Below are 27,150 nucleotides of genomic sequence, written 5' to 3'. Positions count from 1 at the left end.
GAAAATGCCTCCATGATATGGATCACATGTCTATCAGTGATCAGGAATCTTTCTCTTATGAAGGTAGCTTTAAATTTTGACAGTAGGCAAAAGTTATTCAGATCTGAATCTGCTGAATGATATTTTTACTTCTCACTTTCGAACTAGACTGAAGACTTATTAAAGGTATGATTTGAGTCTTGTACATTTCTATAGTGTCTTACCCCTCTAGCACGGCACCAGGAAAAGTGGATGCTATAATGAAGTGACAAAGATGGTGGCCTCCAAAGTCACACAAACCTGGTGTCCACGATCCCACTTAACAATTTTGAATTTAGGCCAGTTAACTACCTTTGCCTTAGTTGCCTCACACATAAAAGCGGACAATAATCCGACCTACCTCATGCGAACTTGTGCACATAAAGCACAATTGTGGCACACAGTAACGGTTTGCTAAGTATTAGCACTGTATTATTGTTGTTGTTTATATGCTCAAAATGTGGGTGAAGAATGACTAAGATATTGGATAAATAAATAATATAAATAACATAAGCAAAATCATTTTGCAAGCCGATTGAAAAAGAGTCAGCAATATAAAATGTTTTTAGAAAGTGTTCAAAGTACAACATTATTATTGCGTTTCATTCTATGAGCACACACACCCAATTTAAATCAGAGTTACGGCTGGAAGGACAAAATAAGGAGAATGTCGGAAGGTCCGATGTGGGTAACAAAGGACACTTGAGTCAACATGTAAAACTGTTAGCAAAATAACAGATTAGGACCCAGGTCAATTATTTACTATCAAATTATAATATAATAGGAGCAGGACAGGAATAAAGACTCAGACGTAGAGAATGGACTTGAGGACACAGGGAGGGGAAAGGGTAAACTGGGACGAAGTGAGAGAGTGGCATGGACTTATATATACGACCAAATGTAAAACAGATAGCTAGTGGGAAGCAGCCGCATAGCACAGGGAGATCAGCTCGGTGCTTTGTGACCACCTAGAGGGGTGGGATAGGGAGGGTGGGAGGGAGACACAAGAGGGAGGAGATACGGGGATATATGTATATGTATAGCTGATTCACTTTGTTATAAAGCAGAAACTAACACACCATTGTAAAGCAATTATATTCCAATAAAGATATTTTTAAAAAATTATACTTTTTAAAAGAAAGTTCTCATGCTGAAGGCTTCCTTGAATTCAGGTAAGATATTAGATTTTGAAAATGCATGTAACATGCTAGCTACAATTCTTTGTCTAAGGCCATGCAAGCTAATAATTTCCCAAAAAGAAATATTAAATTAGGTACAAGGGTTTAGTTAAGCTAGAATTTCCCAAAGAATGTGCACCGCTGATACGTTGAGAAATATCATATCTTATTATATTAGTTGTATGTCTGCAATAATATAATGTTTAAACAGCACATTAGGAGAAAAACATCAAGTGTACTAAGCACAAAATTTTATGGATATTATTGTTTTTGATGAGAATAAGTTAAAAGAGAGTTGATTTTAAAGTAATATTTATTAAATAATTAAATTGGTGGTCTGTGGGCTTTGTAAAACTTATGAAGATGGTATACAAATCCAAAGTTTGGGAAATGCTGACAAGATAATAAATGATTTATCTATCACAAATTGGTTGTAAATAGCACATTAATAACTTCATAACTTCTCATTTCAATAATTCAGTGTCTGATAGCAATGACTTGGTTTCTGATATAATACTCTGTTGGATTATTTAAAATAATTTTATACATATTTATAATACTATAAGCTCCACACAAACAGATGTCATGTCTAACATGTTTGCTGTTGTGTCCCTAGTGCCTGGCACATAATATGTACTAAGATATATTAGTTAAGACAGTAAACAAACAATTATATAAACTTAGGTAAACACATTAAAATTCTAAAAATTGTACCCAGAGGAAAACATAGAACAATAAACAGATATTTTATAAGACTGGGAAATGACTCTCACTCTGTCTAATATCTGATACAACCCCATTATATCATACCTACCATTAAAGTTGTTGCTAATCAAATCATAGAGTTCATTAAATTTAAAAAAATGGATAATGACTGGAATTAAAAAGAGATTTGGAACCATGTCAATTAAGGATCTACTAAATACTAAGGTAACTGGGAAGTCCAAGGGCCAATTTAAAGATTATGTTAAAGAGACTGATTTGTAAGAATATTTCAGAATTGATTTTTTTCTGCATATTTACTAAAGATATTAGTATTCATAAATAACTTCAGCTATGGTTGATTTTAATTTAAAGGTCACAAGATAAGTGTTTTCCAAGCTTAGTAAAGGTAAAGAGTGGAAGAGTTACATTTGTGTTGGAAACAATAATTTTATGATATAAAGAAATGATTTCTTTTGTAATTTTGTCAAAGGAAAGTTGAGATTTGCATGCTTATAAAATTTCCATGATTTTTATATTTTAGGAATAATTTATACACTAAATATTTTCCCACTATGACAGAGGAAATTAATATCCCCTTTAAAGCAAGATTATTATCATGTAGGAACATCTTTAATAGATTTGCAGTCTATTAAAACACCATGGTATAGGAATACTGAAAAAGAAAGCCTTAACACATGGACCACTTTTGGACACTGTTTTCTTCTTTTCTTTATTATGCTTCCATGAAAGGAAGATCAATCAATACGAATAAGACCATGTCTATAAAGCTGAAAACAAGCTGAACTGGCACCAAAAACTCATTTTAATGACATTGCAACAGAGTCAGATGCTCAGTGTGGCCACAACAGTCCATCCAAATGTTTTCATAAGGTTTCTGCCCAGGGCTTGAAATGGGAGAAAGAAAATATCCCTGGCTTTAACAATAAATCTCCTCTAAATGCAACTTCTAATTTCCTTTTTATGTAGCAAAAAACTATTAACCAAAAATATCTGAACAAGATTGTAATTACTGACGACCAAAACTGTATCATGCAGATAGGCAACATAATGATAAAATCCCAGCATCCACAGAAGTTTCTGAGCAAGCTGGGTTCTTACTCACCCTTAATTATACACAGACCCTCATAATGTGTGGCCACATGGAGGAAGTAGTCAAATGTTATATGGGAGTCAGAGTATTTTACATTCAAATAGGAATGGAGATTAGGATTTCAAATATTAAAAATGAATATTGTATATGGGGATACTGAATCTTTCAGTAAATAGAATCTAGAATGTTCAAAGGGAAGATAGAACTTGGAGAGAGTAGAGGTGGTGGAAATATGATCGATAATAGACGATTTTCTTCCCAGAGTAAATATTCTATTGCATAATGTGTTCCTTTATATTTTGTTTCCATGTAATACTTAATTTGATTTTTTTCTCTGATCTCATCTTCCTCTAGTGTTTGTCTATAGAATGAGATAACTAGGAAAAAACAACCTGGTATAAAGTAGATGTTGAAGCAAAAATAAGAGTAATTAGTAATAGAAATAGGGCTTGCCAGCTCTCAAACAAACAAAAACTTCACTTGGGAAGGCCTTTAAAAGTACTTGGGCTATTGTTTTCTGTATAAGTAGGCAGAAATGACTTAGCATTTGAAAATGCTCTGTTTGAAAATATCTTCTTCATATTTTGATTCCTCTTGCTATTCTCTTTGAAATGGAAATACCACTGGGAGAGGTAACATATTACAGTAATATGTTAATGTCATATCAGATCTCTTTTCTCCCATCCAAGGGAGAACTTTGGGAGAAGGCTGTGAAAATACGGACACCAGAAAGAAGAAAGGAACAAAACAAAATGTAAAGGAAAATGGTGTCCACATTGGCCTGGAACTGCAGTTAATAACCAGCAGGAGTGATCCTGGAGTATGATTAATAGACACAGGAACATCCCTGATAACTATTACTAGGACATAATGCTGTGCTTTACAGCAATTAACCAACATACTAACAATGTTAAAGTAACCATCTTTTGCAAATGTTTTCCAAATTTACAACTTATGTTGACAAACTTCCTTTCAAAAATACTTGGTAGGCAACCTGGATAGTTATTCAATTCATACGTCTTGTGGTCTGTAGCTTACCTTTAAAATACATCCACAAGGACAGTCTGATATAATTACATGTGTATTAGTTATTTTATACCCAAGAGTTGGCACAGGATTGCTCTAAGCAAAAACACACAGTCTGTGGGTTGTTGGCTAGCATTTCAAGAAAAAACAAGATTTCAGAAGTGGATACAAGTGTACACATTACATTTATCACCACTCAAGACCTCATGTTTTGTTAATTAGCATAAATTAATTTAATTTTAGTTACAACTTGGGGGATGGGTTTTTATTGGTGAGATTACTGATGTTCACCTAAATCAGCTAAAATATTTAGAGATTCCCCCCAACTCTTGCAACAAAAGGATAAAGAAATATAGGGAGCCCTTTACCTTTTGCTTTTCATAGGTGATTTATGGCTAGGTTCTTTTTCATCCATTGAATTAGAGGATTCTGATTGCCTGATCCCACTTATAAAGTAAACTCAATCCTGCTTCTAGAATGTTTTCATATTTGCTATAGGAGAAGCATCTACACAAGGAGTAGTTGGAAAAACTAAAGGGACAGAGAGCTTGGATTTTCAAATTTACAGAACAGGTTGTACAGGCAACTTTTGAGCCTATTGTTAATAAACATTTGCCTTCTAATTGTAGGTGAGGCAGACTTTTGTATCACACATGTTTCTTATACAGTACTGAGATTGATGGAGAAGTTACTCAGACCTACTCATCTATCTCTAACTAATGGTGGCTACTTATATCTACTAAAAAGCCAGAGTGGCACAGGTCTGTTTGGAACAGTGCATTTATTAGTGCCAACTATATACCAGACACTGTTGGACTTAGGAGTGAACAAGATAGACATCCCAGCTCACAGCCTAGATTCTAGTTAATCAGAAATTAGGAATAGGGGAAGAAAAACTTTACATGATAATAGTAATAATAATTTATATTATTTTAGTTATAAGAACCAAGGGTTTATAGAATGTTTCAATCTATTAAAAAGGAAAAAGTGATAAATTTATGCCACTAAAAGATATGGAAGCCTCTCATTCTCTAATTGCTGGTCTAATTCAAACCTCATTCTTTATGTAAACAGCTTTTTGTAAATTCTGTTATAGATGCACCCATGGATGATAAGATGTTTAAACACTCATTAGCTGTTTGGAAAATTTTAAAACCTGTTTGTGTCTCAGTTCACATGTCTTCAAAATTGGAATACTAATTTTGTATTGTATTACAAATACAATACAAAGGGAGGAATAGATGGAATGCTACTACAGATGAAAGCATCTGTAGTAGTTATGGTGAAGAATAGATGAAATACTACTACAGATGAAAGCATCTGTAGTAGTTATGGTGAAGAATAGATGAAATACTACTACAGATGAAAGCATCTATCATATTACCTTATAGAGAGTCAGCAATAAACACTTTAAGAATGATGACATCCTTTAAACAAAATGGGAAATATTAATTGATATGAAAATTTGAACATTTTAATGAATTTTAAAAATACATGTTTTGAAAAATTATTGGTTCTATGGTATTAAACCAGGAGATTAAAAATGAATAAGAGACTTCCTGGTTAGGATGTTGAGTAAACACTGGCATCTAACTTTTCCCGCCTGAAAGTCCACTAAAGCTAGAATATATTTATGTACCCATGTACATTCATAAATATGTATGATAAATATATAGACATATTCAAACCAGGACACTACTGAGAGTAAAAGGGAGAGCTGTTTATAATTATATGCGGGCAAAAGAAGTAAAATTGGACTATACTGGGCATACAGGTCATACGGCCACTCTAACCAAGAATGAAGTTCAAGGTCAACAAGACCCTCTCACTTTTTTTTTTTTGGTATTTTTTTCCCCACTGCATAGCATGCAGAACTTCCCCAACCAGGGATAAAACTTGTGTCCCCTGAAGTGGAACTGCGGAGTCTTAACCACTGCACCACCAGGGAAATCCAAGACCCTCTCATTCTTAATAATAAACACACAGCTAATAATTATTAGGAATCTGAGGGAAGCTGAGGAGATTAGAGGACAAAAAAAGAGGAAAATGAACAGAATAAAGGAACTTAGAAACTGAGGGAAAGGGAAAAAAATGTTATTATCCTTGAGAGACAAGAAAAGATTTTGCATATATGAAGTAATAATAGTATGCTATTAAAATGGAACTTTTGAAGAACAAAAAAGAGCTCTTTGATTTAAAACCAGGATGAAAAGTCATTCTAGGAGGAAGGAGAAAACAGCGAAATCAGAAGAGACAAAATCACGAATAGAAAAATAAAAAGAAATTTGAGGAGTAGCCAGTGTGAAAGTGAGCACCTACCAAACAGATGAAAACAGACCTATTCTAAGGCATGGTGTGAAATTTCAGAACATCAGGGAGTAAGAGTGTTCTTCTAATTTCTAGGGAGAAGGATCAAGAAACTATCAGAGAATGTGCTACACCCAAATGAGGGAGTGAATTCAAATGAAGACACGGGAAATAGGAAGCATGACTTCCAACATAGGGGGCGATGAGGAAATTGTAGCGTGAATAAACACTGGTGTGGTGAAGGGAGATTTCATGATGATGGGATGCCCCAGATATAGAGAGCAAGCAGTTTGGATTGGAGCAAGAGGAAACACTGGCAAAATGTCCACTATTATTTTACAGTCTTTTAAATACTGAGGACAGAATATGTCGGATTCTACTCTGTACTCGCCACAACAGTGAGCTAATAAACGTCCTATTCTCACGTGCCTGTCCTGCTGCCTGGATCAGCTAGGGTATCAGGTAACCTCTCGAAAGCATGCTGCCTTGTCTTAGCCCTGAAACCTGGAGATACACCAAGTGAGCTTAGAAGCAGAAGGGGCAAATATAGTTCCAGTGAAAAGAAAAAAGAATATATGCACATAAATCAAAAAAGGAAAAATAACAGTAATGATGATAATGATGAGGATCTAGCAAGTTCCTGAATAGTCTCATTTTTTAATGCTGATTTTGTTCAAAGATATGAGTAGAAACAGGATATGAGATTAATGATTATGTGTGGGGAGGTCAGCCCTACTGACCTCCTCTGTACATAAATACAACAAAGAGATTTTTGAGAAATTCATCCAAAGGTATACTTTTATTCAAAGTTATTTTCTCACTCGTCATAAATGAGACAAATGCTTTTATACAGCACTCAATTGTGCTGGGCATTGATGAGCTTTGCTTCTACTTTATGTCTGTCCCAGAAATAGGACTCCAATATTTGCCAGTTTAGGTAACATGTCGTATTGGTACAGTTTATTATTTAACTTTCTTGGTTGCATCAATTAGACTAAGAGAAAAGATAAAAAGAGAGATTAGCTGCTATATGAGATTCTCCTGCTAAAACTGCCAGGAATCTTCTGAAATGGAAATTGATTTACTCAGAAGGAATGAAAGGTGACCCAGCAAACTGAAAAACGTAGGGTTTGGAAAGATAGAAGCTCAGGCATAGTGGCTTTAAGTTTAGCCAGAAGGGAGGAATTCCTAGTGAATAAGTGTGAGGTTGTTCTTGTACTTTGTGCTGATTTAACTGGATTTCCCAAGGTTTTGTTTTGTTTTTTGTTTTTTTTTCCACCTGCCTGCTGCACAAGCTGATTTTTATGGACTAGACAAGAGTTTTAGACCCCAAATGACAGAGGAAACCAAACAACAGTCCCTAACCATAGACAATGTGAAGCCATTCTCAGTTTTTTGAGCAGGGAAATCGCACAACAGAGGCAGTGCTTTTTAAAGCACCAAAAGGGCAGTGTGTTTAAAATATTGTTTAGGCAGGTGTGTAAAAATGTTTGAAGGTGGGTGTATTTGCATCTGGGGTACCATTTTGGAGGCTCCATATGTGATGGAGCTGCCTATTCTAGGTCTAAGGCCATCTTGATTTTACTTGGGGTCCTGCCTTCCCTTGCTTGGTTCTGTCTGCTGCGTGGGCCTCACCAGACCTCTTATAGCTTTCCTCTCCCTTTCTTGATTTAAAGTTCGAGAACCACTTGAGAACTTTCTGTCATATTAACCTATCACTGTAACTGACACACAACGAAGAGATTTAAAAGAAAGCCTGGCAGGTAGAAGTCATCTGAGGAATAAGAGTGTGAATCTGAAAGGGAGTCTTGGGTGGTGGGTAATCAGTTACAGAGAAGAGCTCTCCTTTCAGGCTGTGTTTGATCAGCGAGTTGGTTCCTAGATTTTCAATTGGAGCTGTATGAACAGAATTGAACTCAAAGATTTATACTGATTGTGAGGAACTGAAACAGCTGAGCACGTGAAGCGGGAGTTGCTAAGTGATTACAAAGGTTTATAACAAAGACAGCTTGTGAGAAGTCGACAAAGAGGAGATGATGTGAAAGAAGACAGAGGAGAGCTATTCTATGTGCGGGTTAACAACAGAGGAGGCAAACTAGGTTAGGAGAAACAAAGAGGAGGGCGAATGCCTTTGATGAGAAAAAATACAAATGAGTCCGGGGGAAGAAAATGGAAGAAGCCAGTGTTTCGAGGCTTACACTTTAGAATGTGAACACATGAGAGTGTATGACACACAGGAACACAAAGGGGTAGAAGCATAGCGGTGCCTAGCCTGTGAATGTTAATAAGCTCTCACAGAGAAGAGGAGAGCTGTGTGTCCTCATTTCTAGCTGGTTTCCTTGCAAAAAGAGAATGAGGTGCCACAATCATATTAAATATTACCAATGATACCTAATACAATTCCATTCAATCTTGTTACCTTCTCAAACCAGATTTTGCTAGGTTCAGTTTAAGATTTTACACTGAAAAAGTAACTAGATAATGGGAATAGAATTTAAATTATCCTTAAAGTCTGGCTCAATCCCTAAGGGATAATTAACCTAGATACACAAGAAATACACAAGTTATCCTATAAAAGCTCTCAGAAATTGGTATTCGAGAAAATACCTGTAGCTGAATTAAGACCTAAAATTGATAATAATTGCTTAGTGGTTTATAAACTGATTTCGTTTAAAATGCGTTCTCTGATAAAAAACCCCAAGGCATCAGTGGAACAATTAAGAAGTAAATAATTTATGGCAAAAGTGCTGTCCAAACCACAGATAATGAATTAGAGTTGCATAAGGAAGTTTTGATGATAATGAAAACATATAAATAAGAGATGCTCATCTCAGAAATCATATTTAAAATAAGACTACAGAATCCAAACTGAGGAGTACCATTTGTATGCACACACATGGCCATTCGGATGAATAACACATACAGGGGCACTCACACACATAGGCATGTATGTGCACACATGTGCACACACACACTATGAACGCTGGCTCTGGATCACACAAGCCTGTCTAAGAAGTCAATCTCCATAACCCACTAGATGTGTAAGTTAGGACTTGATTTCTGCGAGTTTTACTTTCCTCATCCAAAAATTGGAATAAGAGTAGTATTACATACCCCGTGGGGTTGTTGTGAATTATTAGATGAGTTAATGTGTGTGATCTGCTTAGAACAGTGCCTGGCATTTAGTTTGCCCTCAATACTACTATATATATAGCTACAAGCATAAAATACAAAATCTTTATCACATTTCCTAACACGTTAGTAATTGTTATCTCTAGCTGGTAAGCAATTTTTATTTTTGCTTATCTATATTTTCAAACTTTCCTATTTTGAAGAATACGTTAAAAACCATAAGACAAATAATAAATAATAAAGCTTAATATTTTACAAACTAAATGTGGCACTGTTACTCAAAAGGTAAGGCTATATGCAGCTGGAATTATGAATAGTATACAGAGACACAGAGGTAGGTGTGGTAAGAAGAATAAAAAGTATTCCCCCAGTATTCCCGACCCCTAGTGCACACCCCCTGATCCCACTCCTTGAATGTGGGTAGGACAGGTATACACGATGGACTATCACTCCTGCGATTAGGTTGCTCTATATGGCAAAGGTGAAGAGATTTTGCAGGTGTCAGTAAGGTCCCCACCTGACTTGCGTTAATCAAACAGGTGGTTATACTGGGTGGATGTTAGGCATGGCCTCATCAGGTGAGCTCCTGAGAGAGAGTCCAGAGGTCAGAGATCCTCCCACTGCCACACCGTGAGAAGGATGCGTATCTGGGACCTTGGGAACATCCTCTAGGAGCTGAGGGCAATCCACAGCCAACAGCCAACAAGAAAATGGGACCCTCAGTCTTAAAACCTCAAGGAATTGAATTCCATCGACACCCTGAATAAACATGGAAGAGGATCTCAAGCCTCAGATGAGACCACAGCCCTGCTGATCCCTCATTTCAGCCCGTGGGACCCTGAGCAGTCGACCCAGCTAACCTCCGCCAGAGTCCTGACCCATGGAAACTGTGAGATAATAAATTGGTGTTATTGAAAGCTGCTAAGAAAACGAATATGACAGAGAAGGAACTGCTTTGCTTTGCTGGGGGGCTGGCGGGAGGTGATGGCAGCAGGAGTGGGGGGCAGGTTCGTGATTCCATTAGAGCTCAAGCATCCACCCCAGCAGCCCATTTCCACCCCCCCACCACTGTACTACCGAAACTCCTGAGAGGCATAACGATAAATAAAATGATATTACTGAGTGCAAGTGCTTAAGAACTTGAGTAACAAGCTCTCTATAAATACTAGATTAAAAAGACATGAACAGCTTTTACCATTATAGAGAATAATAGAATTTGATCAGCTAAATCCCAGGGCTTTATAAAGCACAAATTATGTAAACAAGCTTAATGGCTTTTTGATAAAACTACAAAAGTACTGCTAGGAAGAATGCAGGAGGTGTTCCTTATTTGGACTTTAAACTTCACACCGTATAGCACAGATGTTTACTTAAATTTTTAAAAATTAAATATGAATACAAAGAGAGTAAAGATGAATTCGAGGATAGAATATTAAGGAAAACATTGTTTTTGAGTTAGGGATAAGCAGTAATTTTCCAAGGATAATAGCTGGATCTAGCTTTATTTACTATTGTTATTATCACTGGGCAGAGAGAACTAAATGAAGCTTTAAATAATAAAAGTTCAATGTTTCTAGAAGATGTTGGTAAGCATCTTAAGGAAATAGAAATAAACTGAAATGTGAGAAAAATGTACAAAAGAAAGAGGTCAATATTAGAAATATATGATAGTATATACTCATTAAAATTATATTTATGATACCAAATTTTCAGAGAGGTGATAAAAATTGAGAAGGAAGGTGAGGATAACAATGGCCACATTTTATAATGTGCCCTAAGATCTAAAAAAGGAAACCAGGCTTTGACTTGCACAGAATGATGAATTCTCCTACAAAAGAGTCAATGAATATATTCTCTCTTCAATGTCAACTGAGCACCTGAGACGCTGTCATTTAGGGCACCCCCTAATTTCCAAGTGATGAAGCGCTGAACTGCAGATAGTCAAAAGGAGAATTGCATAGTAGAAGAACTGCTTTTTGACAAAAAATGAACAGTGCCAATTTATGTCAAATGTGGCCAAGAAATGAGTAAATTCAAGCTTGTTTGAGGCAAGAGGATTTTGCTTCTCGATTATTTGAATAGTGATATTTTTCTTTCATGTTCCATGGCAATAATAGAATTTTTTTTTTTTAAGAATAGAAGGCAGTGTAGAGATCAACTCATTCCAATTCCTACTCTATTTATAAGGAAACTAAGACAGAGATTAATTGTGTTTAAAGTCTTCAGGGAATCTGTATAGTATCTGCCCACAGCACAGCTCCAACAGGCTGAATTACAGGCACTGAAGGCAACATAGAGTCCCACCTTTTCCTGATCCGTCCCTGCTCTTCTGTACTCCTTCACATGGGGCTACTCAAGGCAGAAACTTGGGAATCATTTTCAACTCTAATCACCAGCCACAGTCTGGTCAACTCAATTTTCTAAATATCCATCAAATCAATCCTCTCCTTTACCTGTCGGCCACCACCTTGAATCTCAACTTTACCTCCTGTATTACAACAGAGGCTTTCTGACTTGTTTCCCTGTCTTATATATGGGTCTCCTTTGGAAAACCCTATTCCCAGCTGCCAAAACCATGCTTTAAAAATACAGTATCATCAATTGCTTGCCAAGTTTCAACTGCTTTGCATCCCGTATAAAGCATGTTACGAGTTGATTTATTTTTGTTATTGAACCAAACTTGGGTCCACTCACTGAACGTGTAGCAAAGCCACTCTACTGACACTGCGTTGTAGTGAAGGAAAGTAGAGTTTATTGCAAGGCACCAGGAAAGGAGTATGGGCAGCTCATGTTCAAAATACCTGAACTTCTTGATGGCTTTCAGGTAACAGTTTTGAAAGGCAACATTATGGGTGTGAGTTGTAGGGTGCCTGATCAGCTCCTGCACAATTCTCTGATTGGTTGACGGTGAGGTAACAGGGTGATGTTTCAGGAATCTCAATGATCAACCTTTTGGTTCCAACCTGTCTGGGGTCTACATACTGGTGGTCAGCATGTAGTTAACTTCTTCCATCTTGTGGGGGGGGGGCGGTTAGTATCTGCAAAATAACTCAAGGATATGGCTCAGGATATTATCCATAGCCCTTGAGGAAGAACTAAATGTTTTTGACTTTGTTTCATGGCTAAACTATTATTTTGTCTTGCTTGACTATTTTCCTTTGTTTCTGCACTTTCTCATTTTCTCACTTCTCTGATTAAATTTGCTCTTTGGAACTCGGGGAAGGAATAGGAGGCTAAAGCTTTTTTTACAAATAAGAGGTGGGGGGCATGGAGGGTAGAGGGAGTCTGAACCCAGGAAGGCCCCACTGGGTCCTGCTCATTCATTATATACCTTTGCATTGATTCAAAATCACTCTCCATCCTCCCAGTCTTTTTCTCATTCTTTACAACCCAAGCAGTCAATTCGACATCCATAAGGATGACCCATTTGTCCCTAAAATTCTCTTAGACACTTTTCCTCCACTTACTTATACATTCTCCTACATACAGAATATTTCATCACTAGAAATCTGACTTATCTATCAACTTCCTAGGAGCTCATTTCGCAGATGCCTTTTCCCAGTTTACATCATCCCCTAAGTGATATTATCATTTCTCATATATTCATATGCTAACAATTAGGACATTTATGTCTCTAACCCAAACATCCTTTTGGGGCTTGTCCAACTGCAGAATTTGCATCTCAATTGAGATGGCATATAGCACTTCATATTTAAATAGGTCAAAACTGAATTCTTGAAATTCCTCTAAATCTGTTCTTTCCTTAATTTCCCACATCTGCCATATGGCACTGTAATTCATCCAGTTATTTAATCCATATATTCAGGAGTTATTCTTTTTGTTGTTGTTGTTAAATGTTTTGCTCTTTTTAATATATATATTTTTAAATTTATTTTATTATTTAGTTATTTATTTTTGGCTGCGTTGGGTCTTCACTGCTGCACGCGGGCTTTCTCTAGTTGTGGCGAGCGGGGGTTACTCTTTGTTGCGGTGCACGGGCTTCTCATTGCGGTGGCTTCTCTTGTTGTGGAGCATGGGCTCTAGGCGTGCAGGCTGCAGTAGTTGTGGCTCGTGAGCTCAGTAGTTGTGGCTCGCAGGCTCTAGAGCGCATACTTAGTGGTTGTGGCGCATGGGCCTAGTTGCTCCATGGCATGTGGGATGTTCCTGGACCAGGGCTCAAACCCGTGTCCCCTGCATTGGCAAGCAGATTCTTAACCACTGCACCACCAGGGAAGCCCCAGGAGTTATTCTGGACAACTGTCTTTAACCATCCTTCTTCCCATCTGTCACCAATCCTGACAATGCTTCCTTCAAAGTACATCTGAAATTCACCTCTTATTCATCACTTAAACTATCACCACTCTAGTCCAAAGGAGCTTCTTTTCTTCCCTGGGCTTTTACAATAGCCTCAGAACTGGTCCCAGTGCTTTTAGTCTGTCATTCATGGTACTCCAAGTAGTAGTTTTAATTGAGACCCTCTTACTCTCCTGTGTAAAAACTTTCCATAGATTCCCACCCACTACATTGAAATATAATTGAAAAAGTAAAAACCAGATTTTTTTCCTGCACCACCACCTGTCCCCTGCCCATCTCCCCACTTCATTTTGGGCCCCCCTATAGGCTCATGATGCTTCAGCAACTGGGGTTTCAGTTCCTTGGAAGGAAATGATCTCTTTCACTCTGTGGGGTATAATTTTTCAGGGCTCATTCCCCTTCCTCACCTTTTTGAGTGCCTTGTCTCCTTTCATATGCTAGATTTTGGCTAAAATGTTGCTTCCTAGGGAGGTTTTAAAAAAAATCCTCTATCCAAAATAAACCATTTCTCACAATTCTATTATTTTTCTCTACAGAAAAATTACTTATTTGTTCACTTTTTTAGTGCTTGTTTTTATTGTTGGTTGTGAATACCATGAAGGCATTTATTATATCCATTTGTTCTCACATGGCACAGTTCCTGGCACATAGTGAATATAGAAATGAAAAAACCTAGAAAAAGGATCCTAGAGGGATGCTTAAATATTCTGTTCTTTTTTCTTTTCACAAAGTCTATGAAGAAATTCACATTTAGGGGGTTTTTGTGTGTGTGTGTGTGTGTGTGTGTGTGTGTACATTACATTTTTAATTAAAATTTTTCTTTTAGATAATGTAAATTTTACATGCAGTTTAAGAAATAATACAGAGACCACCTCACACTGGTCAGAATGGCCATCACTGAAAAATCTATAAATAACAAATGCTGCAGAGGGTGTGGAGAATAGGGTACCCTCCTACATTGTTCGTGGGAATGTAAATTGGTGCAGCCACTATCGAGAACAGTATGGAGGTTCCTCAAAAAACTAAAAATGGAGTTGTCACATGATCCAGCAATCTCATTCTGGGGCATATATCCAGAGAAAAACATGGTTCGAAAGGATACATGCATCCCAATGTTCACTGCAGTGCTATTTACACTAGCCAAGACATGGAAGCAACCTAAATGTCCATCGACAGATGAATGGATAAAGAAGATGTGGTACATATATACAATGGAATATTACTCAGTCATTAAAAAGAATGAAATAACGCCATTTGCAACAACATGGGTGGACCTGGAGATGATCATCCTAAGTAAGTCAGACAGAGAAAGACAAATACCATATGAAATCACTTATATGCGGAATTTTAAAAAATGATACAAATGAACTCATTTACAAAACAGAAACAGACTCACAGACTTAGAGAATGAACTTATGGTTACCAGGGTGGAAGGGTGGGGGGGAGGAATAGATTGGGAGTTTGGGATTGACATGTACACATTGCTATATTTAAAATAACCAACAAGGACCTACTGTATAGCACAGGGAACACTACTCAATATTCTGTAATAACCCAAATGGGAAAAGAATTTGAAAAAGAATAGATATCAATACAAGTATATGTATAACTGAGTCACTTTGCTGTACACCAGAAACTAACACAACGTTGTTAATCAACTATATCCCAATATAAAATAAAAATTAAAAATAAAAGAGGAAAGGTTTTGATTGATAAAAGAGTTTATAATGGTCATTTGGTGGTGAAGGGTATATTGAAGATGAGGAAGAGCTTCATGGAGGAGTTTAGGATTCAAGAAAACTCTTCAGAGATAAGTATTTTATAGAGAGTTTCAGGAGAGAATATTGTACACAGGGAGACTGTCATGAAATTTAGTGTAAAACAAGCCAAACTGAATTTAGGGAATGATGGAAACTCTACTCTGATTGGAGCATGGGATGGCTATAAGGAAGCAGGGTAGAAAAAAGACAGTGCTAGGAAGTTTGTATTAAATGTGAAGGAAGTTGAATGCTAAGTTGAGGCCCTTTCCCATTATTCAGTAGTTGAGATGGAGCACAGTGGTCATATGATCACAGTGGTGTGGTAGGAGCATTCATCTAGCAGCCTGCTGACAGGTGGCATGGAGGCAGGGGCAGTAGGAAAATATTGGAGTTGAAGGGACCGTTGGAGGAGGTCATGGAGAGAATGTGACTGCCAGTTGACCCTTAAGCAGAACCCTGGCAACCGGAGGCTCCTCACCCCTCCCCTGTCCTTGGAATGTACATCCCACCTACTATTCCCAGGCTAGCAGCCCTTACAGGGAGTAAATCCTTGCGAGAGGTAGGTGTTGAGACCATCTGGACTGAATATGTCACTGAACCCTGTCAAGGCCTCGATATAAACTTTTAAGATCCTGTGGGTTGGGTGCAGAAATCTACTCATACTGTGTCGCCCAAGACAAACCTTGTAAGTTCCCTTGCTTATCAAACCTTCACCTACCAATCTAGAGGGTCTGCCTCCTTCTCAGTCTCTCCTTGCCCTCCACGTACGGGGTCCAGTTTCAGATTTCACTTGGGGAACTCCCAAGGTTGTAAACCAACAGGGGCCAGTTGGGACATTACTAGAATAACCTAAACCCAACAATTGAGGGTCTGAATCAGGATGGTGGTTTGAGGAATGGAAAGAATAATGATTTGCAAGAGGCATTGGGAAGGAGAAATTGAGAATTTAACAGTATCTGAGATGCCAGGAGATATATGCTGACAGTTTGGACTGAATCCAACAGTAAAATACTCTAGCAGGGACAAACTTCAAGTCTTCCCTGTGATTCAACAGAAAATGTAATAAGGATAAGATGAGGAACAACTTACTTATTTGATAATGTTAAACAAACATAAAACTTGGAGATATTAGTGAACAGTGATGTTGTAATGATTATTTGGAGGAACTTCTTTTCTAAAAGTCAGAGGAGACTACCTTCTTCTTGCCAGGCCCTAAATTAATTGTGTTTGCATTTTGTTTTTTTGTTTTGTTTTATTTTTTAATTAGTAAGTGAATTTAAAGTTTAGTATTCCAAAGAATAATTATAAATCAGAAGTGATTTCCAACAGAGTGATTTTTCGTTTCTACCCAAATTTACATCAGATATTACCTGCCAGTAAAGTTCCTCCAGTGTAGAGAAACCAAAATCAAGACTCATATATTCACTATGTCTGTACAAGTGAAAAACTCTCCCTCATCTTAGTAAGAAGAAGGAAAAAGAGACTGATCACTGCCAAGACATTGCTTCTTCCCCAGAGAAGATATCTTGCTCCCATTTTTAAAATATGTGATATATTCAACAGTGATAAACACTCAATTACATTTGGGTTACTAAGAAGTGGGAGAGCTCTATTCTTTAATACAAATGTTGTGAATTAAGGTGCATATACAATTTCTCATGACCATAGAGTGATATCTCAAGATTCATAGAGCATCTCATGCTGTCACTCCCTCCTCTTCTTCAACATGTATCTCTTGGAAAAGCTACAGCCCAAGCCAAGCTCTGTGGTGCCATGTTTTCCTAATGGGTCAAGTTCATGTTCTTTCCAGATGAAGGAAGGGTTAATGGGTTGCAAAAGGCCAAAGAGTACCTGATGGCCTTCAAGGGTCCCTGAAACACTGGTGTTCATAACTATCTTGACGATAGAAAAAAAATCTTCTAACTGCAGAAATCATGCTGTTCTTTTCACCACTTAGACTGAATCTAGAGTATTAGGTCAAATTATAGTCATACTCTTTAAAGGAGGTATTGATGAAGAGGAGATCTGTGTTTCCACATAAGGCCTTCAATTCACAGAAAAGTGATCTCTCCCGAAAAAAAAAAAAGAAAAAATCCTCTTCCATTTTGTGTGTTCTTCATATGAGGATCATATACATTATGGTTTTGTTTAGTTTTCTAGTTCTTTTCTGAAAAGGCATATAAGAAAGTAACTAAAGTAACTTCTTAATTGTCCAAGCCCATTCAGGATGCCCTGATTTCCCTTAAGGTTAATAGTTGACAATAGTTTTGAGAAATCAACATCAAGAGTCTTTTGGATTAAGTCTAGTTCTCATGGATTCTACTTTAGTTGAAGTAAGATTAGAATGAAGGTAAAGAAGAAAGTACCTGAGTGCATTGACAAGTCCAACAATCAATGAACTCTCAGGTCAAGCTTTCTGGGAAGTGAATTATTTCTCTGGGGCACGCTTAGAGCCTTGGCATGGGGGGAAATCTGGGGACAGTAGCTCTCACTTTACCATTTTCTCTACCCACCTTCCATACTACACCCACGTCCTCATCATCCTCCCTTCCGTTCTGTGCCATGTCTGTCTTCCTGATGTTGCCGAGTTCTCCACTGGGGTCTACTTGTCTATAGCACTGTTGAGGGCTCTTAGTTCTAGGCGCACAATCCTATTTGCACTTCACAACTACTGAGTCAGTCTCCTGAGATGGAGCCAACAGGTTTGTATGGGAAGACAAAACCCCATAAATGTTTCTGAAGCATAGCTGGATTTAAGAACCACTGGCCTCAAACATATTGGAATTTGAATTTTGCCTGAATAATATAAGCGAGTTATTTAACTCTCTAATTCTTTAAAAAATAATTATACCTTACTCCTGGCAACCTTTTCTGAAAGTTTATTATGTGTCAGACAATATGCTAAGAACCATATGTAGATTACCTTATTTCATTCATACAATAATACTATGAGGTAGATATTATTATTAATCAATTTCAAAGAAAAACATTCCGAGGCTTATTGAAGTTAATACAGTTAATAAGTTGCCCAAGATTCTATATCTGGTGATTAACAGTGCTAGAATATAAACCCAGGTTGTCTGAATAAAGCAGTTACTGTGGTGCCCGATACATGGCAAACCGTCCATGCAGCAATCAGCATCAGTAGCATCATATAATCATCATCCTTATCATCATATGCCTCAGGAGTTCATATCGAATGCTGATCCTCTCCTGGAGCTAGTAAACAGTGCTTGCCCCATACACTTCTCCAGATTTTTGGAGGGCAAGATGCTACCAAGTGTCTGATGGAAGATGTGCTCTTATCTTACAGATCTGTACATCTTACATACGACTGTGGGAACCCGCAATCTCATTTCATAGCCCTGAAATTTAATATGGAAGTGAAGAAAAACTAGGCTCTCTTCCCCAGAAAAATTTCATCAAAGTGGCAGGTAAGTTTTGCTAGTGCCAGAATGGGCTTTCAGTACCCAGAACGGCTCCTTGTATAACCATGGCAAGCAGAGGAAGGTTTGGCGTGACCTCTGAGCTTCCTTTCACTTGGGCAGTGTGGGTGGTTTGAGAGGTTGTACTAACCTTCCCCAGTCTAGGTCCTTGTGGAGGGTGCTTCATGGGCTAGTTCTTTCTGTGGACTTCAACCTTGCAATTTGGCTTTCTAGTTTTTCCTCTACATGATGATTTTTTTAAACACTAATTATTAACCGTTCAAATCAGAAGGCAGACTTTTTTTTGAAAACCTAGCATTGAAATACATTTCACCATTTAGCCTAACAAAGCCAGCAATATTTAGCTTATCACACATTATGATAAGAATACAGCACAGAAGAAACAAACTTTAGTGGTGCTATTTATTCTCAACATAGAGAAAAGCAATCTTCATGAAACATAAATATGGCATAGTTACCTGTCATGTTGCAGTAAACTTTCAGAGGCCCCAGAGGTCCACTGCCATCAGGATCTATCCAGTAGTAATTTGATGTCTGGCCTAGGTGTTTGTAGGCTTCACAGGAAGGCTCATAGATGGCTGGAACGAAACATCCCACATGAGCACAGCACCCAAAAAATGTCTCTCCAGATAAATGCCCCAGTAACAGATCAAATGCTATCAAACCACTGTTTAGGAGAGTATCCTCTTGTTAGAAAGAGCACTCTTTTCTCTACATTTAAACTCATAATCTGATTTTTAGTCTATAAGCATTGGTTCTGACCTAACAAACAAAGATAGTTAAGTTCCTGCTATGGCTTTAGTTGGGGAAAGGTCTAAAACAATCAATAAATTGTTAAACAAATGTAATATTTCACAGGTGCATATGATCATTGAAAACTATTTAATTTATACTTATTTATAGGTATCAGCTCCTTAATGTAAGGGACTTTACTGAAAGGCCATGAATATTGGCTGTACTGTTGGGCTATCAGCTAAGAGATCAGAGAAAATCTCTCTCTCTCTCTCTCTCTCTCCCCCTCTCTCTCTCATGTACACACACACAGGGGCACTTTTTCTTTTTGCATATTTAGTATAAATCTCCCACAAATACCACATGATTTCTAATCTTCCTTTATTTCAGGAAAATGGAAAGATATGTCTGTTTCATTTTATTTGTTACAGGTGTGCTTTAATTACATCAAATCTAGTTTTTGTAGAAAACTGACATTTATGTAATTAGATTGTAGGTTCTTTTTCATCATTTTCCTTTTTGTTCCCATGCTCCTAACACATTTTCTTTTCTCACAGAGACTGCACCTGTTTTCAGAAGTGCAAAATGGACATTTACATACCTCCTTTATAGCTGGAACTTCTAAAACACTATAGTGAAAACTTTTTTTAATAGCTCTACATTGACATATACAATGAATTTGACAGACCTCTTTACAAAACTAAGAACTATTTCTGGTAAAAATCTATCTGATAAGCGGAGTCTTTTGGTAAAGTGCCCTTGAATTCAATACTCCTAGCATCTGTCCTTTGCTAAGCTATGAAGTAGGAGGTCTGATTCTGGGACCTCCCTTTTCTACTTTCCTCTCCCACGTTCTCTGTGCTTCCCTTTAGCTTTCCATGGTTTCCTCTTCCCAAGGATGCTAGACCTTAAATTCTATTTCATTTCAACAAACACAACACACTAGACTAAAACAGTTCAAAAACTCTTTGATTTACTCAAGGCTTGCTTCCCACTTCCTTCCTTCCTTCCTTCTGCAAATAGTTATTGAGCCCATATGATGTGTTGAGCAGTAGATTAGGCAACACAAGCACAGCTGTGAACAACACAGATTGGGGACCTTTCGAGTAGGGACTGTTCACTCAGTACTCGTGCATTGCTCATGCAAGAAGTGCTGTCAGAAGAGGATGTGGCTAGAAAGTTAAGCACAGCCCATACACCTTTCATCTGAGTGTAATTATTAATATGCCACTTTCAATCTCCCAGTTGTCTTATTTGGATAATAAACTATGGTCGCTCTAATTCTGAATGCCATACCAAATAAAATAATGCAATAAAAGACTGAACAAATATTTTTAAACTTTCAGCAGAAAGATGCCATAATTTGACGTACGTTTTAGAAAGAAAGTTCCTTGTAGCAAAACAATGGCTCTTAGGGAAGTGAGTAATGACAGCATGTAGGCTGTAACTGCTATAGCAATAGGCCTATAGGCCTATTGAAAGATGGCCAGAGGTATAGAAGATTATGAGAAAGGATAAAGCAAACAAGGCAGGATAAAGTAGATGGGATTTAAGATCAACAGGACATGGAGACTAGGTGGGTGGATGTAGTTAGGAAGCAAGAAAGAATGACTTAAACTCACAGTCTCTGAAAAAAACCAACTGCCTTATTAATTTTTGACAATCCTTCTTCAGATTATTACAATTTTTGTGTACAGTTCAAAATCCCCCAGAATGTCAGGTTCAAATTCTTAGGTTTTCCAATTGTCCCTTCAGCCAATCTACCATTAAAAACTTTCACCTTTGTTTTCTAATATTTAATAATCATTCTTTTTCCCCACTGCCAGCACCCCAGTCATTTTCCTTATCATCTGGTATCTGATTTACAACAATCAACCTATTAATTGATTGTTCTACCCAAATATCTCTTCACTTCCCACCCAATTATGCTTTTTTATGCAATATCCTAAAACATTACTTTCATTATGTTTAAAAAATGTGTAATGGCTCTTCAGCATCTCTGATTGTATATCCCAGATCACCATCTAAGCATGTAAGACCTTCCATAATCCTTACAGATCTCTTTTGGTTTTAGTAACTCGCCAATATCAACCTTGCTCTCCGCTCAGGCGAATCTGACGCAGGAACTTGTTTAACTCATGCTCACCCTTTCTGGGGTTGCCTCTACTTGTGGTTTTCTACAGGCCTCTTTCTCAACCTGTAAAACTTCTCAGTCAGAGCTAACTATGAAGGCAGAAGTGGTAAGAAACAGGGTTCCTGTCAAACAGATCTGAGTTTAAATTCTGACTCCACAAAGTACTATTTATATAACATTGACAAAGATACCTAATCTCATTCAGCCTCGTCTGGGGAATAGGTATCACAGGTATAATAGTTAATAGGTGGACTGTTTATCGTTAATATAATAATTATTATTTAGGCACCACTGACATTCCTCCTTTCTTAAGGAGACCTTCCCTAATAAATACGTCCAGCTTTCTGTATAGTCCAGGGCATACACTGCTCGTCTCACATACTGTAATACTAGTCAATTTAAGACTTGATTGACCACTGTTAATTAAACCATATAGGAAAATTTTATTTCCTAACAAGATTGTGAATTGTCGTGAGGGCAGGGTGTACAAAACATATTTTTCTTTTCTACTCTATATTGATCTAACATGGTAGATGTTTAAGAAAAGCTGTCAGAATGAAACTTAAAACATGCCTACCCTTCATCCTGTTCTGATTTTGATAAATGATTAGTTGGCTCACCAGAAGAAGTATATGCAAATGAAAGCACAATTGGATGATAGTAAGTATAGGTAACTACTGCATTTCTAAGTAAGCATACAAGCATTTTAAAGAGGTCTGTGGACTTTAACCCAAGTAATTGATTAAGAGTAGAGTTGAAAGCATGTGGATGAGGAAAATCTGGGTAAGCAAGAAGTTCTTTCTTTTTCTTTAAAGTGTGACAATTATTCTGCTTGTCTTTAACCTATAACAGGTTTATTAGCTGCTTTTGCCTCATCAACACAAATGGAAAACCAAAACTTTAGTCCAAACTTTATCATGTGTGAAAAATCACCTGGAGAGCGTGTTAAGACAGGGATTCCTGGGTCTCACCCTGGAAATTCTGACTCAGTAGAGAATTTGCAGTTCTAACAAGCTCCCAAGTGATGCTGCTGGTCCTGACTACATGTTGAGAAGCATGGCTCTAATCTTGAAAAAAAAGTTAACTCAAGAAGGGTGGACTAATTCTTTATTTATATTTTAGTATAAATAGGAAAAATAGGTCACTGAAAGGCAATACAGTACAATTGTAAACATTGGGTTGGCCAAAAAATTTGTTCTAACTAAAAATAAAAGATATATTTTTCATTTTCATGAAGAACTTTATGGAAAAACACATTGACTAACCAAATGAACTTTTTGGCCAATCCAATAACATAAGGCTAGAATGCCACCTCACTTCACTCAGAATAATAAAAATGGAATGGGATACAAAACTCTAAATAAAAATACATGTCAAAAGAAATATACTTGGATGAATGCACAGAAAAATATTTGGAAAGGAATACACTCAAACAGTAACAGTGGTTATCTTTGAGTAGTAAGATTATGGATAATTTAAAACTTCATACTTCTCTGTGTTTTCCACATTACTTTATAACATGCATAAGTTATGTTATCATTAAAAATACACTTGCAAAATACATGTCTGGAGTAAAGGCACTGAGGTAAAATGGCAAGAACAGCTGTACATAGTAAAACTGCATTAGTTTTATAACTGAATTAGGAATTAAGAGATTTTTGTTCAAATCTCCTTTCTGTCATTTACTACCTGGAAACTCCCCTTAACTTTCAGTTTTCTCAACTGTAAAATGAAGGCAATAATACCTCCTCCACCAAGTTATTGTGAAGATTAAATGAAATCACACACTTTGTAAACTAAAAAGCATTGAGCATATGGAAATTTTCATGCACGGAAGGAGCTAACCGAAGTACTTAGCCTGCATGCCTCAGCCAGTTAACTCTGTACCCAGTGGAGTCCTAGCTGGGCTGCACAATTTGTGCATATCAAGCCCCAGGGAGTTGACAGGGCAGAAGGGGCTAAGCCAGCAGCCACTGAAGAAAGAGAAGGATCTGTGCCATTGTCAATAATCGAGCTTTTCTAGTAGACTGCTGGAGAACAGAAAGGCAATTGGGCTGATGGCAAAATAAATAGACTCATCAAGTCCATTGATTTACTGGAAAAGTAATTTTTCTCTGTTGCAACTCCTAGCCCCAAATAAAAGGTCTCATATTATTCTACATATTCTTAAATAAATCTCAGATATTCAGAAATATTACGAATGAACACATCAGACTGAATTTCATAGCATGTAAAAATCCAGAAAGTGACAAATCCTAAGTATGTTATTAATTATCATTAAATATTGAATGTTGTCTGTGTGACATCATATTGGGTACAATGGAAAATGACAAAGTACTAGTGTATTAGTTTCATTGGGCTGCTGTAACAAATAACCAAATACTTAGCAGGTTGAAACAAATTTATTGTCTCACAGTTCTAGAGGTCAGATGTTCGAAGTGGGTTTAACTGAGCTAAATTCAAAGTCTGGGTAGGGCTGTGCTCCTTCCGAAAACTCTAGGGGGGAAATCCGTTTTCTTGCCTTTTCCAGCTTCCAGAATCCACCTGTATTCCTTGGCTCATTTTCCTATTTCTTCATCTTCGAAGCCAGATGCGGCTGGTGGAGTCTCTCCCACACTCCGCTCTGATTCTCTGCTTGCCTTGTCGCCTCTCTGTATTTGAAGGAGCTCTGACTGCATCAGGCCCACCCAGATCATCTGGGACAGTCTCTGCACGAGAAGGTCAGGCCCACCCAGATCATCTGGGACAGTCTCTGCACGAGAAGGTCAGGCCCCCCTCCCCCGATCATCTGGGACAGTCTCTGCACGAGAAGGTCAGGCCCCCCCCCCCCGATCATCTGGGACAGTCTCTGCACGAGAAGGTCAGGCCCCCCCCCCCGATCATCTGGGACAGTCTCTGCACGAGAAGGTCAGGCCCCCCCCCGATCATCTGGGACAGTCTCTGCACGAGAAGGTCAGCCCCCCCCCCCATCATCTGGGACAGTCTCTGCACGAGAAGGTCAGGCCCCCTCCGATCATCTGGGACAGTCTCTGCACGAGAAGGTCAGGCCCCCCCCCCCGATCATCTGGGACAGTCTCTGCACGAGAAGGTCAGGCCCCCCCTGATCATCTGGGACAGTCTCTGCACAAGAAGGTCAGGCCCCCTCCGATCACCTGGGACAGTCTCTGCACGAGAAGGTCAGGCGCCCCCCCCCGATCATCTGGGACAGTCTCTGCACGAGAAGGTCAGGCCCCCCCCCCGATCATCTGGGACAGTCTCTTCACGAGAAGGTCCTTTGCTTAATCACAGTCTCTTTGCCATAGAAAGCAATATAGTCACATGTTCCACGGCTTAGGATATAGACATGTTTGGTGGGGAGAGGATTATTCTGCTCATCACAACTACATATAAATAATATGATTGCTCTATTTAAAGAACAAGTATTATTAAGCACCTAATGTCCTCCCAGTGTTGTTGATTAATGAAAGATGCCAACTCATTGGCAGAGAGAAAAGCAAAGGGTTTAAAAGCAAAGATGTGAAACAGGCCTAATGCGCTGGGAGATAAAGCATCACTTAAGGAATATTTAGGGTAAGGACGGAGTATAAAGGAGGAGCTACCCCCAAGGAAAAGGATAACTCTCAATACTTTGAATTGTTGCAGAAAAACGGAATGGAAATCAGCTAGGGGAAGTGGTAATACATTTAGTGAGCAGATTTGGGTGATTTTTAAAATATTTCAGGGTGGTGGTATTTGTAGAAACCACATTATAAGAAAAGGAACTAGTTGGTGGAATGGGGTGGATGTTGACCACGCTATTGTAGGAGTTTGAACCATGAAAGGAAAAAATAGAATAAAAATTGATAGAGATTGCTAAGTACAAGTGAGGGAATTTTTGTTAGGATATGTGAGACAGAGTTATCTTTATTGTTTTTAATGGGGTAATTTCTGATTATAAAAGGAATTTATAGGGGAATTCCCTAGTGGTCCAGTGGTTAAGACTCTGTGCATCCAATGCAGGGGGTGCACGTTCAATCCTTGGTTGGGGAACTAAGATCCCACATATCTCATGGTCCAAAAAAAAAAAAGCATCTATACTCCTTGGATTAATTCTGAAAAAGTACCCCCCCAAAAAAAAGAAGAAAAAAAAGAACCTCCTGTTTCCCTAGCTCCAGAAGTAAATTTGGGGAGTTTGCATTTCATTCTTTTGGAATGCCAGGCCCCTCTCCTCTTTTCTAGACCTCCTTCAAGGGTACGAGAAGTTAATGTAAAAGTCAGAATCCAGGATACCTAACAGCCAGGTTTTATTAGCCGTTATCAGGGACTTGTTACTCCCCTCACTGTCTGCCACCAGGAAATTAGCTCTAAATCTGACGGTCAATTTTTAGAGTCTTGAGAATGTAAAAACAACTTTGCCTGTTAATGCATCTTTACCAGCACTGGTTAGACTGATTTAAAACAAAAGAAAAAGAAAAAAATAGTTTCTTACTTGGCCAAAAAAAAGCTTTTATTATTGTTTGATTTGTATTTTTTGATTGGAAAATTTATTTTCACATATACAATACATTGGAGAGTTTTTAAAACTGTTTTGTGAGGTATACAGTTATGCCTTTTGCCCACTTATTTATTGTCAGCATTTTTCCATTGACTTAAATTGGCTATGATAAAATCAAAACTAAAATCTGTGTTCCATCATATTTGTCTTCCTTGTTTTTTGCCTTACCTTGAATATGTAGCTTTTGATGTACAATATTTTATGTTATCAACTCTATTAAGATTTCCCCTTTAAAAATTGTTTTCACAGCTCCTAAGTGTATAATATTATCTTCCATTTATGACAATAAAGGCCTTAACTAGCATGCTAAGGTGTTTGTATTTACTCTGTAACCATAGGCTAAAACAAGGTAGTAACATCATCAATTTTGTGTTTAAGAAGTATCTCCTGGCAACTGTGTGGACAATAGGTTAAGAAAGTTAATAACAACTAGGAGACTATTGCAAGGGGACATGGAAGCTAATCATACACACATATATGATTAGAACATTAAAGTCCCTGGGAAAAGAGAGGGAAGCACATATCTGTGATTTGTGCCATGGCTTCAATTTTCACATAAATATTGATGATTCAAGAAGGACATTGCTATGGGTTGAAATGTATCCCCCTAATAGGTGTTGAAGTTCTAACCTTTATTTGGAAATAACGTATTTGAAGGTGATTAAGTTAAAATAAGCTCGTTAGGGTGGCCCCTAATCCATCTGGACTGGTATCCTTATAAAAAGGGGGAATTTGGACACAGAGACAGACACC

General features: G+C 37.8%; 1 protein-coding gene across 1 annotated transcript in view; it reads right to left on the bottom strand.

Moving 5' to 3' along the window:
* CNTNAP2 (contactin associated protein 2) overlaps positions 1–27,150 on the bottom strand; it is a 1,784,833-nt gene that overhangs the window by 715,675 nt on the left and 1,042,008 nt on the right. The window contains exon 12 of the mRNA XM_068550150.1: positions 19,456–19,575. Coding sequence (XP_068406251.1) covers positions 19,456–19,575 — 120 coding nt within the window. The remainder of the gene's footprint in view (positions 1–19,455; positions 19,576–27,150) is intronic.

The sequence above is a fragment of the Eschrichtius robustus genome, chromosome 8, assembly GCF_028021215.1.
Source record: "Eschrichtius robustus isolate mEscRob2 chromosome 8, mEscRob2.pri, whole genome shotgun sequence".
NCBI lineage: Eukaryota > Metazoa > Chordata > Mammalia > Artiodactyla > Eschrichtiidae > Eschrichtius > Eschrichtius robustus.
Note: the sequence above shows the minus strand (reverse complement) of the source record. Positions and strands in the feature narration are given on the sequence as shown.